Source organism: Fonsecaea monophora, assembly GCF_001642475.1.
Source record: "Fonsecaea monophora strain CBS 269.37 chromosome Unknown Scaff30, whole genome shotgun sequence".
In the NCBI taxonomy this organism is placed as follows: Eukaryota; Fungi; Ascomycota; class Eurotiomycetes; order Chaetothyriales; family Herpotrichiellaceae; genus Fonsecaea; species Fonsecaea monophora.
Window position 1 is genome coordinate 1 of NW_019173961.1, and position 14,511 is coordinate 14,511.

General features: G+C 51.3%; 6 protein-coding genes across 6 annotated transcripts; 3 read left to right on the forward strand and 3 right to left on the reverse strand.

The window, feature by feature from the left end:
- Positions 1 to 908: 908 nt before the first annotated feature.
- Positions 909 to 1,433, forward strand: AYO21_04982 (hypothetical protein; the record flags this gene model as incomplete). Its single annotated transcript, XM_022654953.1, has 1 exon — positions 909 to 1,433. The coding sequence occupies one exon, from the start codon at positions 909 to 911 to the stop codon at positions 1,431 to 1,433; it is 525 nt and encodes a 174-aa protein (XP_022512636.1).
- Positions 1,434 to 2,082: 649 nt separating this feature from the next.
- On the forward strand, positions 2,083 to 4,389 carry AYO21_04983 (hypothetical protein; the record flags this gene model as incomplete). Its single annotated transcript, XM_022654954.1, has 3 exons — positions 2,083 to 2,424; positions 2,478 to 4,071; positions 4,148 to 4,389. 3 exons carry the CDS (start codon positions 2,083 to 2,085, stop codon positions 4,387 to 4,389), a joined length of 2,178 nt encoding a protein of 725 aa, XP_022512637.1.
- A 2,213-nt stretch (positions 4,390 to 6,602) lies between these two features.
- Positions 6,603 to 8,530, reverse strand: AYO21_04984 (hypothetical protein; the record flags this gene model as incomplete). The annotated part of the gene is made up of 7 exons (XM_022654955.1): positions 6,603 to 7,029; positions 7,080 to 7,643; positions 7,693 to 7,968; positions 8,020 to 8,130; positions 8,187 to 8,292; positions 8,348 to 8,425; positions 8,494 to 8,530. The coding sequence occupies 7 exons, from the start codon at positions 8,528 to 8,530 to the stop codon at positions 6,603 to 6,605; spliced, it is 1,599 nt and encodes a 532-aa protein (XP_022512638.1).
- Positions 8,531 to 9,159: 629 nt separating this feature from the next.
- Positions 9,160 to 10,104, reverse strand: AYO21_04985 (hypothetical protein; the record flags this gene model as incomplete). Its single annotated transcript, XM_022654956.1, has 3 exons — positions 9,160 to 9,269; positions 9,345 to 9,764; positions 9,882 to 10,104. The coding sequence occupies 3 exons, from the start codon at positions 10,102 to 10,104 to the stop codon at positions 9,160 to 9,162; spliced, it is 753 nt and encodes a 250-aa protein (XP_022512639.1).
- A 1,018-nt stretch (positions 10,105 to 11,122) lies between these two features.
- Positions 11,123 to 11,882, reverse strand: AYO21_04986 (hypothetical protein; the record flags this gene model as incomplete). The annotated part of the gene is made up of 2 exons (XM_022654957.1): positions 11,123 to 11,770; positions 11,826 to 11,882. 2 exons carry the CDS (start codon positions 11,880 to 11,882, stop codon positions 11,123 to 11,125), a joined length of 705 nt encoding a protein of 234 aa, XP_022512640.1.
- Positions 11,883 to 12,534: 652 nt separating this feature from the next.
- Positions 12,535 to 14,180, forward strand: AYO21_04987 (hypothetical protein; the record flags this gene model as incomplete). Its single annotated transcript, XM_022654958.1, has 3 exons — positions 12,535 to 12,552; positions 12,659 to 12,784; positions 13,194 to 14,180. 3 exons carry the CDS (start codon positions 12,535 to 12,537, stop codon positions 14,178 to 14,180), a joined length of 1,131 nt encoding a protein of 376 aa, XP_022512641.1.
- Positions 14,181 to 14,511: the final 331 nt, after the last annotated feature.

Consider the following 14,511-nt stretch of genomic DNA (forward strand, 5'->3'; position numbering starts at 1 on the left):
GAAGAAGGAAGCCCAGGCGAAGAAGGAAGCCCAGGCGAAGAAGGAAGCCCAGGCGAAGAAGGAAGCCCAGGCGAAGAAGGAAGCCCAGGCGAAGAAGGAAGCCCAGGCGAAGAAGGAAGCCCAGGCAAGAAAAGAGGCCAGACGGCGAAGAGCAGAGTTGGAGCGACAACAGGCTCTGCAAAAGAAACAAGCCAAACAAAAGGGAAAAAAAACCTCCATGAGTACCATCGAGGTGAAGTCCATCCCAGTTAAGATTGAAGTCGCCGGGCTTCCAAACGCGTCAGACGAGGTTGAGGCCATTTAATATCGTCGCGGCCACAAAAAAGTTCGGAGTTCGGAATGCGGCATCTGGAAAGCTCTTGGGTTATTATGTCTTTTGAAGATTATCTGGTTCGGCAGAGCGGCATCAGGACGAGGAACGATTTGGCGTCCATTGTTTGTCGGAGGGAAGTTACGTCTTCCTCATGGCGCCTAAGGTCGACCTATAACCTCTGGGAATGAGGACGGGGCTATGATTGGGAATTTGTCAAAGTTCGAGGATGAAGGACGTGCAGGAATCGCCAGCCGCTCCATTTCTTTAAGCACATATTGAAGCCTCTACCAACATATCGAATTGAAAGTCCCTTTCGGCATGCTTTCTCACCGTCCCTGTGCTTGTCTCACAATCTATGACTGCCAGTTAATATATCTAGTCCTCAATTCCTTCTGTAACTGAAAAGGTGTGCTGGCTGCCTAGTCGTGTGACTCAGAAGTAAATCTTCCTACTTGCATCCCCTACAACAACAGCACCCATAATTCCTGTTACCGCCTATCTTTTGTTCTCCAAGACAAGAACTTCCATCTATCTCACCGTTAGTCCTAGCTCGTTCGACAACGACGACAACGACAACACTCCAACCAATAAAACAATGAGCGATCCAGCCGAAACCCTGACCGGTTCCTGTCTTTGCGGGGCCTGGAGATACACGGTCCTCAAACAGCCCGTCAAGAGCATCATTTGCCACTGCGACGCCTGCAAAAAATGGTCTGGATCGGTTTTCATGGCCAACATCCTATTTCCGCGCTCCGCTCTGGACCTCAGGCCCGACAACGCCATCATCCCACCACCGCAAATGACTACCTACGGGGACAAAGGCTCCGACTCGGGCCGCACGGTCAACCGCCACTTCTGCGCCAGATGTGGTAGTCCGCTGTACTGCTCTACCTCGGACTTTCAGGATATGATCTCGTTGCCGGCCGGGTCTATTGATGGACCGCTCGGGGGCGGATCTGGGGCAGAGCATGCGATGTTGACGGGAGAAGAGCGACTGAAGGGTCTGGACCCTGAGATCGAGTTTTATTGTCAAAGAGCGACACCCTGGGTGGAAATCAAAAGCAAGACCTCGAAACTTCAAAGTTTGGGGGAGTTGGGAATGGACGGGCAGAAGCCTTAGCAGTTGCGGCACTCTTCATCTTTCTGTTCCTTCCAGAATTTCGTGCGCAGGAGGGGTGACAAGGCATACTTGATTCTTTCGCGTTGAAATTGAGGGGGAAGTTCCTGGCGCGGTGATGGCGCAGAGAAGGTTACTCCTTCACCTTTTGTGTTTAGAAAAAGCAAACCGAAAAATAGGACAAGCTGGATGTTCAGCTGGGCAGGTGGTTGCGATATGCCTATTTTCTCAGGTTTTGCGGCATCAAATCGCTCGAAGACTCCAGAAGGTATAGAATGTTTCGTTCCTGCTGTCATAGCAAGTTGGATATCTAGTATCTAGAAAAATGAACACTGTTAAGGACAGCAAGTAACTGCCCCTTTTCGCCCCCTGACGAGGCTGAGGCGATTTTCCTTAGCGCCGATTTAGAGAAAGTTGAAGCCACCTCTCGCGTCGACCATTTTTGCGGAGTTGAAAGGACGCACGAGCCACTCCGACTCTACGACAACTTTTCCTTTTCCCTATTCAATTCGTCGCTCACTGTCCTTGTGCACCAATTTTCTTTTGACAACTGTATCTGATCAGTGCCCATTGTATTGACAAAGGTCATCGATACCCCAGAACAGTCCAACAGCGCAGCCCCAAGCGGCTTGCGCACCCAGGTCAAGTCACCATGTCCTCCGAATACAATTACGATGACCAGGGTCAATTCTTCCCGTTCTTCATGCTGACCATGGCCGGCTTGGTCACGGTGCCCCTCACGTATAACGTCCTCAAAGCATCCACCGACCTCGAACAGACCGCGACCCGAGTAAAGTCAGATTTCAAACCTCACAATGTTGACATCATCGAGGCGCAGAGGAGGAGACGAAAGAGGCAGAATCGCAAGACAAAAAGGATCATAGCGGTGATCGCGGGCTATACATTCATGGCTTACATGATATATTTGATCATCGTCACGCAGAGAACGGTCCCCAAGATGTGGGATCCCTACGATATCTTGGGCGTGTCAAGGGTACGTCGAAGAATATGGGTCGTTGCAACAGACAGATGCTGACAAGCAGACAGAGTGCGTCGGAGCGGGAAATTGACAAATTCTACAAGAGGCTATCGCTCAAGTTCCATCCTGACAAGGCCAAGCCCGACGCCTCCAAGAATGAAACCATGGACGACGTGAACGATCGCTGGGTGGAAATGACAAAGGCCTACAAGGCATTGACGGATGACGAGATCAGAAACAACTATCTACAATATGGCAACCCCGATGGGAAGCAGTCCACGAGTATCGGCATTGCATTGCCCAAGTGGATGGTCGAAGAGGGCAACCGCTGGTTTGTGGTCGCCTTCTACGGCATCCTTCTTGGAATCATTCTCCCCTACACGTTGGGGAAGTGGTGGTATGGAACACAGGCTCTCACAAAGGACAAAGTCCTCCATGCTAGCGCAGGCAATCTATTCCGAGAGTGGAAGGAAGATTTATCGGAGGGCGCCGTCGTGGCAGCCACCAGTGTCGGCGAAGAATTCAAAGAGACTCTGAAAGGACCTAGGAGTGATGCTGGTGCTGCAAAGGTGGAAAGCAAAGTCCTCGGCAGTTCTGCCCTCACAGAAGCAGACAAGGAACGATTGAAAGCCATCGACGACCCAGTGCGACGGAAAACACTTGCCCTTCTCTGGGCCTACCTGGCTCGGATCGACTTGGACGATCCCGAGCTGGAGAAAGAGAAATTCGATGTCGCCCCAACCGCTCTCTTGTTGAACAACTCGTTTGCATCAATAACTCTGCCATTTGGCATGGTGAAGCCCCTCTTAGCATCCTACCACACCTCACAGAACATCATCCAAGCCGTTCCGCCCTCGGCTTCAGCAATTCTCCAACTTCCCAACTTCACACCCGCAATCGCTGACAAGATCGTCAAGTCCTCAAAGTCGCCAATGACATTTCAAAAGTTCATGTCTCTCCCGTCCACAACACGAAGACAGCTGTGCTCTGATCTTTCGGATGAACAATACAACCAAGCAATGGCGGTGGCCGCTCAAATTCCCCATCTTGTCATCGCAAAGGCCTTCTTCAAAGTCGTTGGCGAGCGCGTCGTCACGCCTGGGTCATTGGTTCAACTCGTGATCAAAGCCCGCATTATCCCTCCTGGAACACCAGAAAAGGAGATTCCCCCAATCAACCCACTGGATCTCGAGGACATCGACCCAGATGAAGGAGACCTGGATGCCTTGCATGGTCGGAAACCGGCAAAGTCGAAGAGAAGGAAACTCCCTGATGGCTCGTACGTGGAGGATGATGCCAAAGAAGGAAGTGTACAACCGCCTCTGGCGCATGCACCCTACTTTGCCGCAGACCACGCTCCTCGATGGCACGTCTTTCTCGCAGAAGCACGTACCGGCCGTATTTCTGTCCCCCCTTTCACATTTACCAGTTTCGACCGGCCCATATTTCACCCGGACACTGGTAAACCCACTTTTAACGTCGTCACTTTGAAATGTCCCTTCCAGGCACCGCCCCAGGTCCACGCCTTTCCGTTTGTCATGCACTTGGTGTGTGATAGTTACATCGGGCTGGACGAGAAGGTCGACGTGGTGTTAGACGTGAGAGACCCCAAGGAAGCTGAAGTGGTCGAAAGTGACGACGACATTAGCGAACCCGAGGAAGGTATGTATCTCGACCCAACCTTGTCACAAACTGCAGACAACCAGAAGAGTAACGCTAACGATTCCTGACCAAATAGATTCTCTCGCGGGTCAACTCCAAGCGATGAAGTCCGGCGGCCTGACCGGCTCCCCAGTGACACCGAAGAAGAAAAAGAAGAAGGCCGTGGCTGCCGACACGAAAGGGATTCCTGTGGCTCAGACTCAAGCCAACACGACGCAAGAAGCAAGCGATGACGACGACGAAAGCGACACCGATGGTGACGATGATGACAGTGACACCTCCGAGACGGATACCGAGACAGAGGACGAGGACTCGTGAGAGGACACGACAAAAAGGGAACATGAATTGAGGATTCTATGTTGTCTTTTCGTGTCCCATGTTATGCTGTGTTATGCAGTGTTGCCTTGTATTGTGTTGTATTACATTTACATTGCATTGCACTGTGAGCATTGACCAACGGTGTATCCCTCGACCCTTTTCAGGCGTCCATACTCGGCATACAGTATTTGCATAGCGCAGCATGGCATAGCCTTGTCTTCTCCACATATCCCATCTTGAACGTCTCCCTGGCCCCAGACCAGGATCTGGTTCTGATACGACATGGATACTCGGTACTCGGTACTCCGTACCCCGTACACGGATACGACCCAGCAACCCAGTTGCCAGGCTACCAGGGTATTCAGGCTGGGAGGGTGGTGTGCCAATGAATACGAGTCCTTCACATACACCCACCCACTTACCTAGGTATCTATATTAGGTACTTGGTACAATCATGCATGCACACATGCACACAACAGGAGTTTTTCTGCGTCCGGTACAGTACCGAGTGAGAATGTATGCGTCTCGCCCGAATGATCCAATTGAGATGGATCGAAGGAGTACGGAGTCTAGGTCGAGAAAATAGGAGATATGGAATTTGAAACTGCATTATCTTGTGGATGGTACAGAGAACCCATATCCGTGCTGGTCCGCAAATGCTGTCAACTTGTCATGTCGCTCCGTTGTCGCAACACAGTTTGATACGAGTATGTATGACTTTGACCGTGAGAAAAAAAAGATGCCATGTAGCTCATGTCTATGTGACCACCGGCTCCCTCCGACTAACTAACTCAATACTAACTCTTTGCTGTATGCAGCTCAACTTCCCGCTACTATTCTTCACCTCAGCGCCCTTCTCGGTTTGGTTATTTCCCAGTGTTATCAGTGGCTCCTATGAATTTACTTCTTTCCAGTCACACTGTTGGCCATCTGATTCATGCGGTCCTGGATCTTCTCCCTGCCGTCGTGCATGTATTGGAGAGTTTTCTTGTACTGGCGGTCCTGTGATTGGATGGACAGTTGGGTGACTGCCAACGCACCGACACCGAGAAGGGCACCCACGCCGAGGATTGTGCGGGTCTGCATTGTTATGGGTTTGTTTGATTCTGTTTACTTTGCTGCGAGGCGGTGTTGAAGGAGGAAGTATTGGGCCGCCGGCTGTTCGATAATCGAGGGGACAAGTGGGCGCGGTGGACGGAGTTGTGGAGATTTGTGATAGGCCGACTTGTAGCAAAAACACGCGTCTGGTGAAGAGTCGAGCGTGGTCTATCGAGAGATTGTTGTCGTGTTGGTTTCTGAAGTCGAAGAGGAGATGCTCGGCAATGTGTAGCGCAGGTTCCGGGCTAGACCAAGTGTTCAGGGACTGAACGAATTAATTGAAGGCCGGGGATTCCACAGTGCTATGCAGAAGAAGGGCTGCGTGATAAGGCAAACAGGGGGATTAGTCTCAGTGTACGAGGAAGAAGGGAGGTCGAAGATGAAGTTGAACCGAAGTCGGTGCGCCGGTTATTATATTACTACCTGCTGGGTGGCTTGCGTCCCCTTGCGACCGCCCTTTCTGGCATGCAGCTCAATGGCACCTTCCCACTGACCGGGCTGCGCAAGGGTCATCACATGAAACGTTCCAAGGTTGTTGCATTTACCGAGCACCGAAGGCTGGCAGGGAGGGAGCGAGGGAGGTCCAAGGGTGGTTTAGGCGTCAGGCGAGAGTCCAAGGCTTCCCCGCACCTGCTGATTGTCCCCAAGGTGTCTTTATCCTCCGCAAGGCGCTTACCCCAGAGAAGTTTAGGCACCTCTAATTAGCCTTGACACGAGCTAATCCACCTCATTTGATTTGCTAGGGGCCGCTCGGGCTTCGGCAATACTCGGGCTCCTGGACGCAGGTACGTGGCAAAGCACCCAGAGTTGGAAGACAAGAGCTCACAAGAAAGCTACACCGAACTTGTATGCCAGCTCAGCCTTCATAAAATGCATTAGGGGTCTTGTGCTTCTGCTGCACTGTAGGTGCGCTCTAGAACATGCTCTCGACGCCTGTCAGCCTTGAACAACCCGGACCACTTGACCCTCTATATTCTCGTTATCGTGGAGATCGTTTGTCGATGGAGATGGAGATGGACAAAGATGACCTGGGTCCCTTTCTCCCGGCGACTTTATAGAAGGCACGGGAATGTCAAACCACATCACTTTCTCAACAGCCCTCATATCTTGAACCCTCAGCTTTCGGCATCAACAAACAGATCCACCTCGCTAGTGTCTGTGTCTGCCCTTCTCAGTGGTTTTTGGCCTTCTGGTACCATTGCCTCGTGCATGTTCATTTTCGACATTTGGTTATTCATATGAGACATTTCTTCATGGTCATCATCCATCAAATTCGCCGTCTTTTGCTGTTCAGTATGTTGTGATTGTGAGTTCCCTTGTGTCGAATGTTTCTCCGGCGGCGCTGTGCTTGGGGGTCGGGAATCGAAATCAATCAGATTGTCCGAGGCGTGCAGATGACCTCCTGCTTGATGAGAGCCATGTTCATTCTGCACGAGAGAGTGGCGCCTCGTTTCTTGGTCGGAGGTTGCAATTTGGCCTGGAAGTATAGGCGCTATTGAGAGGATCTTTTCCACAAGCTCATCCGGCGAGGCTTTGGGATCCCTAACCAGGCTATTAGTAAAGACCAAGGACGAAGCAGTAAAGAAACTCACAAGTGCGCATTAATGATCCACTCCAGATCCTCCTCGCCTTCTTCAGGCGATCCAGGCCGTGCATCCACCCGCCGGAACAATTTGGGCTTCCATTCAACACCCAGTTCTTCTCTTCGCTTGGCCTCTTCTCGCTGCCGATCTTCAATTTTGGCTTTCTCGGCTGTAGCAACTTCATGGTCCCTCGCGTGCACTGCCTGCACCGTCGACTTCCAAAGTCTTTGCGATTCGCGTTCGCCCTGTTCTTCAATTGGCCGGGTCAAAGGAGGGGCATGTTTGGCATGTGTGGCGTCAAAGAGCAATTTTTTCTGTCCGGTTTTGGTATTCTTGATCGTCATCTCCCCGGACCAGTATCCTGACAATTCATAGAGGACTTCTCCAGTTCGCTCATTTCTGATAACCCCTCCAATAGCATTGTAGGTGCCCCCTACCCAGCCCTTGGTTTTGAATTCAATATCTGCTGCCAGCCCATTCTCCGGACATCGCACGTAGGAATGGTCGCCCAGCTCGTATTTCATCTTGCCGAAGAGTATCCCACGGGCGTACATGTTGGGTTGCGTTAGGATGCTGCTGAGGTTAGAAACGCCTCCAGGGAAATTTGAGGAGCCAAACGTACTATTTTTCTCCACCCTTGGACTTTCCCCGGTTTGTGAATCTCAAGTATGATATGCCTTCCATCATGCTAGCCGCCGAGTTGCCCAGAAACTTGCTGCGGGGCTTCAAAGTACCGTCAACCCGAATATGGTGGTGCGGTGCCATGAAGAAATATGACGACTTTGGGGGATGATGGGACGTCTGTTCCGAAATATAGTAACCTCGCGTCTTGTCTGGATATTCCCACCAGCAGGTGAACACTTCCCCGAGGATCGGGTTCAAGGGTTTCTTGACACCACTAGCAAATAATCAGCTCTGTTGTCAGATACGGCACTGTGAGACGTCGTACGCAGGTCTGATATGCCAGCCACTCAGATAGAACTTGACAACCGAGATAAATCGTTCAATCGGGTCGTCGATAGAAGGCATCGGGAGAAGGGTATCAGGATGGGCCATAAAACTAAAAGCACCCCGTAAGCTTTTGATCGCATTTGTTGCCTTTCAGAAACACCTTACTTTGTTATTCTTTCTAGCATCGATCTTTCCTCGAGGATGAAGGTCGGGAGGGTGATTCTGGACAGGTCGGCGCCAGGGCGCAATTGTGAGATGATGTGTAACAGGACTGATGTTCGTTGTTAGCACCCCGTTCTCCTCAAGTATCGTAAGATAAATCTCACTGTTTCCCTGCTCGGGTTCGATAACCATAGTGTCCTCATCCGCGGCTTCGCGTGTGTCCTCTGAAGAAGAGCGATTGCCTGAGTCTTCAAGTCAGCCTGAAGCAACGGTCGCGCATTGAGGGGCATGGCCATACTCTTCGACTCACTGCGATTACGCAGCGCGCCACCTATTGAGTGCTTCATCTTGTCCATTGCCCGCCCTCATGCACGAGGGATGATTCGGTACAATGGAAGAGGTACAAGTGGTAGAGCAAGAATGGGCAATTGTGATATGACGTCGTGGAGGGTCGGATACGGCGGGGGGCGAAAGGTCAAGTCTCCTGCGCGACAGATACGAACAAGGCCCTCGAGTGCCACGCTGTTCGGTGGTCAACTGAGGCAGTAGAGACAGAGTGAAGAGCTCGGTGATGACCGTGGAGGAAATTTGGTGACACAGCTGGCACGATGAGTAAAGAGGTCTAAAAAAGATGCCTGTTTCCACTTTCGAGGGGAATTTGCAGTTCTTTTCGTGCATGCGAACCATTCTTCACTGGACAAGCCGCAGCGGGTTTCTGAGCACAAGTGGAGACCCTGAACAAGCCAAAAATGCTGCGTCATCCACATGCCGCAAACTGCAAGATCCAAAGAAACATTAATGGGAAAACCTGGGAACCGGCACCAATTAATTCCCGGGTCTCTGGTCCCTCGTAAAAAATATGGTTTCCCCGTCTATTTAATGCACATCCTGTGCATGCTGGCTCCTGTTCTTCCGATGCGAGTATATTCTATCCGACCAGATTGGAGTTGCTAACAAGTGACGCCGTCGCTTGAATCTACAGAGAACTGTTCTCTGCCATCCAGCTTTCACATGTTGGCCGATCCCCCTCTGTAACAGCTTCAACGAGCTCCTCCGGGGGCTGATACAGCATAATGTGGAAATGCTCTGTAGACGTCTCAGTTAGCCACGATCAGAGCCTCATCCACGTCCACAGCTTCACCTCGGACGATCTCAACTTACCCAACGCATGCACGCTTTTCAGACTCTTCCAGTTCTTAAACCACACGATCCTGTCCCTCTCTATCTTCTTCCCGTCTTTCCCTGCACAGAATGTCCTGTTGATGAACTCTTCGATCTTGCTCTTCGCCTCCGGAGTCACTTCTCCCGTCTCTTCAACCTCGTCGATGGAAAATTTCGTCCACACCACGAGATGTTGTATCCCTTGCTCGACAAAGTACGGCCAGTCGTTGTATAAAATCTTGTAGTCAGAAGAATTACTGAATGGCGGGTCGCCGCTGGGGCTGATCGTGGGCCAATGGAGGCGATGTTGCTGGATATATAGTAGAACGGAGCCATAGGTCTTCTTGAGATGGTAGACATAGGCAAGATAGCCCCGAAGCTGGCTTGATGGTCGCTGAAAAAGGTGGATATTGTTCGTCCCTTGGACGAGTGAAACGTATCAGGAACCATCTTTGTAGCTGATGTTGCATGCATGTCGCCCTCTGCTAGTGTTGTGCCCTCACGACACTCGCAACTTCAGGAAAAGGGTAGACTTACGAACTAGCTCCTCAACCTGTCGCCACGTAAATCGTGCGAACTCCTCATCTTTGCGGCTCAAGATCCCAATGTTCTTCTCACTTTGCCCGACCAAGTAGGGCGGACAATCTGCTGTCCATTGACGACTTGGTATATTGTGATTCCACCAAAGTCCCGACAGGTCTTGCTCTTTGCCTGTGTCTGGAGTATTTTCCCGTGGCGTAGGATGGACCGAGTGTGGCATTTTCCTCTCCCAACCGCACTATTATCCACCAATGGCACTTTGCTAAACCCTTGTTATGTCCTATTGTTCTGGTATCATAACACGAATGGCAGATCTGGGGTGGTGAGATGGCAAAGTAATGGTGACCAAGTGGCACGAATAAGTAACACTGACTGGAAGACCCATAACGCTGCATGATTGGCTACAGTATCCCATCAAGGATCTTTTCTGCAATCACATACTGGATGCTCGGAATCTCTTCAAGCATTGGTGCGTGTATCTTGTAATCCGAGGTATGACTGCGACTTCTTCTAGCTACAGTACAGGCTGTGCCAGATGACTGTGCGCCACCTTGCTCGGCAAGGACTTGTGAAGGAGACACTAGTTACAGAGGACAACGGTGCCATATCCATCCGTCGAAGCCTAGAAAGCAACGGAAAGAACATCATGGGAGGTGAGACCCTATCATTATGGTCATCGGCGCATGGACTAGAAGGCAGTTGACGTGGCCAGCACAGAGCGTTCTGTGGGATACACCCAAGCAACAAACCCCTTAGATGCTCAGGCCTTTTCAAAATGTGGCGCTGATACTCATCAAAATAGACAGCGTTGCCCGCTTGCAATATCACTTCAGAAGCCAAGTGGCATAACCCAACTCGACTTGGAAATGCACAAAGAGATCCATTTTTTCCACATCTGCTTGCAGCTTGGAGAGTCTCGGGCGAACAAGCGAAAGAAACGACGAATGTAACTCCGTGGATAGCAGAGTTAGCCGCATCAGTACGTATGACGGCATGGAACTGGCAAGACTGTATCTGTCTGACTTTGGCATAGCGAGTGAGTGTTTATGAATGGCCGTGAAATCAGTGCCCCCTACCAAGGTTTGAGCAAAGGCACGCACATCTTGAACAAATCGTCTTCTTTGATTGCTGCTTGTAGTCTGATCAGGGTGAGTACGTGAAGGGAGACGAGCTGAGGAGACAAACTGCCCCGTTTCTGTCATCCTGGGGACGAGATCAGTGACACATTGAGATTGACTTCAGGAGCCGACGACTCGTTGAACCTCGTCAGTGTCGACACTGACCACAGTCACAGAGCCTTGTGCCAGAGCGTCCCTGACATTCATCCATGTGCTGGGATCCACACATCTTTGGGCTTCCTCTATAACATATGTAGTGAACCCTGCTTTTGCCGATCCAAGGGCAGTGTCTTTGACACAATAGTCTCCAGCGAGGCCGACAACATAGACGTGAGATATGTTTTCAGCGGCCAGTTCTTTAGCAAGGTCGTGACTCACCCCCCCAGCACCAAATGTCAAATTGCCAAAAGAGTCTGAGAAGGCAGAGTACATCTCGACCCCAGGATCCTGGCCTTTTTGGACCGTGAAGCGTATATCGGAGAGATTGATTTCTGGAATGATCTCAGCGCCTTTCGTACCTTGGACACAGTGAACGGGCCACAGTCTTTGCTGCATCGTCTCGTCTGGTTTGTTGCCAACCAGATTACGCACGGTGACAAAAGACTCGAAGGGTTTGTTGTCAGGAGCAGAGTGATTTGTCGCAAATGATACATGGTTAGTTGGGTGCCAGTCTTGCGTGGCCACTTTCAAGACAAAATGCGGCGATTCAAGGAGGCGGTTGATCAAGGGCACAATTTCTCGCCCTCCCGAGACTGCAAGTGAGCCGTCCTATACATATCAGCACCAAGGGTGAATTGAAAACGTGGTGCAAGTCTTTTCATACGGGAGGACAGAAATCATGTTGCATGTCGACCACAATGAGGGCGGGCCTAAATGCCATGATCGCAGGCAATCTCAGAGGGGCAACGAGGAACTAGGTGGCGATATTTGATACTCAAGAGAAATACCAGTATTCATCACAGTTCTCTACTCCGTGCAGCAGAGGTGGTTGAAGACCGCCGAGTTATCCGTGGTTAGTGCTAGGGAAGGTGAGTATTACTAGGTCTAGGCAGAGCCGCTTAACTAGCCTGGCGTGCCCAGTTGGCAAGAGCGCGCAAGAGACCCCCAGAAATAAGTCTCAGCGAGGGTGTCCACTACCCAGTGGCCAGGCCAAGCCTTTGTTTGCGGGCGACAGGGTCATCTCTTCTCCTGCTCTTGTGAACTTGCCGTCACACCTGATTCACCACCTCACATTCCACCTCGCCAGATTGAATTCACTTTCGTTCTAAGTTCTTGAGATTTACTTGAGGAAGACTTTTGTGAATCTTTGGATGTGCTATCAATGATGAGCATGAGGTGAATTGCAGCAATATCCTGACCTGCCGCGGCCAAGAGACTTTCAGTCTTCGGCATCGCCAGTTTGTCTCGACACTGATTCCTCACAACCACGACATCTACACCTGACTCCAAACCTCGGTCTCACGCAGTTGCGCATCAGTAGGCTTGTGGACTAGAGAGATCTTGAAAGGCATCAGACTTATCACCGCCGCAACATGTCCAAGACTTCGGTGGTAAGTATCCTGCACAATCTGTCTGTCGACTTCATCCTTGTCTCTTCGCTTTGCCAAATGAACCTCAAATCTGTCGAGCGCAGTCTGCAGTTGTGTCCGTCTACAGGCTAACGTTTATCACCTGCACCAGGGCGACGTCTATGCCAAAGTCATAACTGATGTTTGCGAAGCGTCACGGCAAGATTTTGAGGAAGGTGGCGTGGAGTTGGCGACTCTTGAACTTCTGAGATCCGTAAGTACATTTTCAGCCATCAAAAGTACACCGATTTCTGTTCCCGTCCATCATCAAATGTTCCCTCCGAAACTCAGCAATATCGTGACAAGAAAATGCACAAGGAGCAAAAGATGGACACATCGATTGCGTGAACATGGGACAGCAGGGTTGTCGCAGGCAGACGGGAGCCGTGGGTGGGAGGAGGGCGAGCGAGCGCAGCGGGCGAGGCAGGGCGGGGATCGGAAGGTTCTTGAAGGCGCCCCCTTCTTCACTCATAGCCCTCTTTTTATACGCCCTGAACGCCACTGCACACCACACCGGCCCACCCACGTGTCAGGCACTAATCCCCTTTGGGCTTTCGCAACCACTGCCCCGTCTCCATTTAAGCATGGTGCTGTGATTTGTATATTGACAAGTGTGCCTGCAGGAATGGCAGAAGAAGCTTTCTGGTCTCAAGGTTGCGCAGCTTCCTTGGGATCCCCCCCCAGCTCCCGTCATCAAAGAACAAAGCACTGTTCCTAGCAATGCAAAACCCGTGCCGCAAACCCTCCCAAGCAATGGGACTGCTGTCAACACCCCTCCAGCTCAACAGGCCCCCCCTTCTGCTCCGCCCATCAAGATCGAAAACAATGCTACCTCTTATCCAACACAGCCAGCGCCCCCTCCCCCGCAACCTTATCAGGCACCATCTTTCCAGCAGGGTCAGCCCTTGACCGCTCGCGATCGAGCAGCCATGAATCTTCACCAAAGTTTTGGCCAACGTGCTGGTCCTCAAATTGCACAACTTCAATCCGGCAGCGCGCCTCGTGTGCCTATACAACCATCCGCAGCGCCTTCGGGCAACTACATTAAGCAGGAAGACTCTACTTCTGCATTCACCGACATCCAGAACTATGCCGCAGACATCAAACCTCAGACCCAAACTGCTCTTAATGCAAGCCAAACAGATGGTTCAGGCGACGCCCGTGATGATTGGGAAGCCGAATACTCCCAACGGAAAATATTCGCTGCTGCTCACGGTGTTGAAGCTGACCGTCTGATGCGCGCTCACTTGCGGGCTAAGCAACAAGAACTTGAAGGTGGCGGTCTTCTGACGGCCCTCGATGAACGTACAATTCCCGGCAGAGCTGCTGCTCGGACACTCAATGCCCTTGCTCCCTCGGCGGGCATCACTCACGCTACGAGCGTCAGCCGTGCACAGGGCGACGCGACGGGCGATGACGACGATGCGGATGAAGATGAGGATGCCATCAACTCCGATCTGGATGATCCCGACGACCTGGCCGCAAACGAGGAGAATGGAGAAAACACTGACCAAGTTATGCTCTGCACCTATGACAAGGTTCAGCGGGTCAAGAATAAGTGGAAGTGCACTCTCAAGGACGGTATTTTGAGGGTGGAAGGAAATGAGTAAGTCCCCCTCTTTTTTTTCGTTTCGTCTCCCCGGTTGGCATAATGAAAAGGTGTTGTGATACTGACCTGTCTTGACAACAGGTACGTTTTCCACAAAGGTCAAGGCGAGTTCGAGTGGTAAGGAGAGTTTCGACGCGTGCGAACATGCCTCGCTTAGCATGCTGTTGGTTCGGATGGCTCCTAGCATGAAATACGCTGCAACTTACGACAGGCTCCGAGACGCAAACATGTCCTCCCACTCCACCAGTGGAAATGCGAATATGAAAGAATGGGTGCACGACAAATATCCTAAGAGAGTTCCCCGTCAATCCAGCTGGAGATCATGCCAGCCA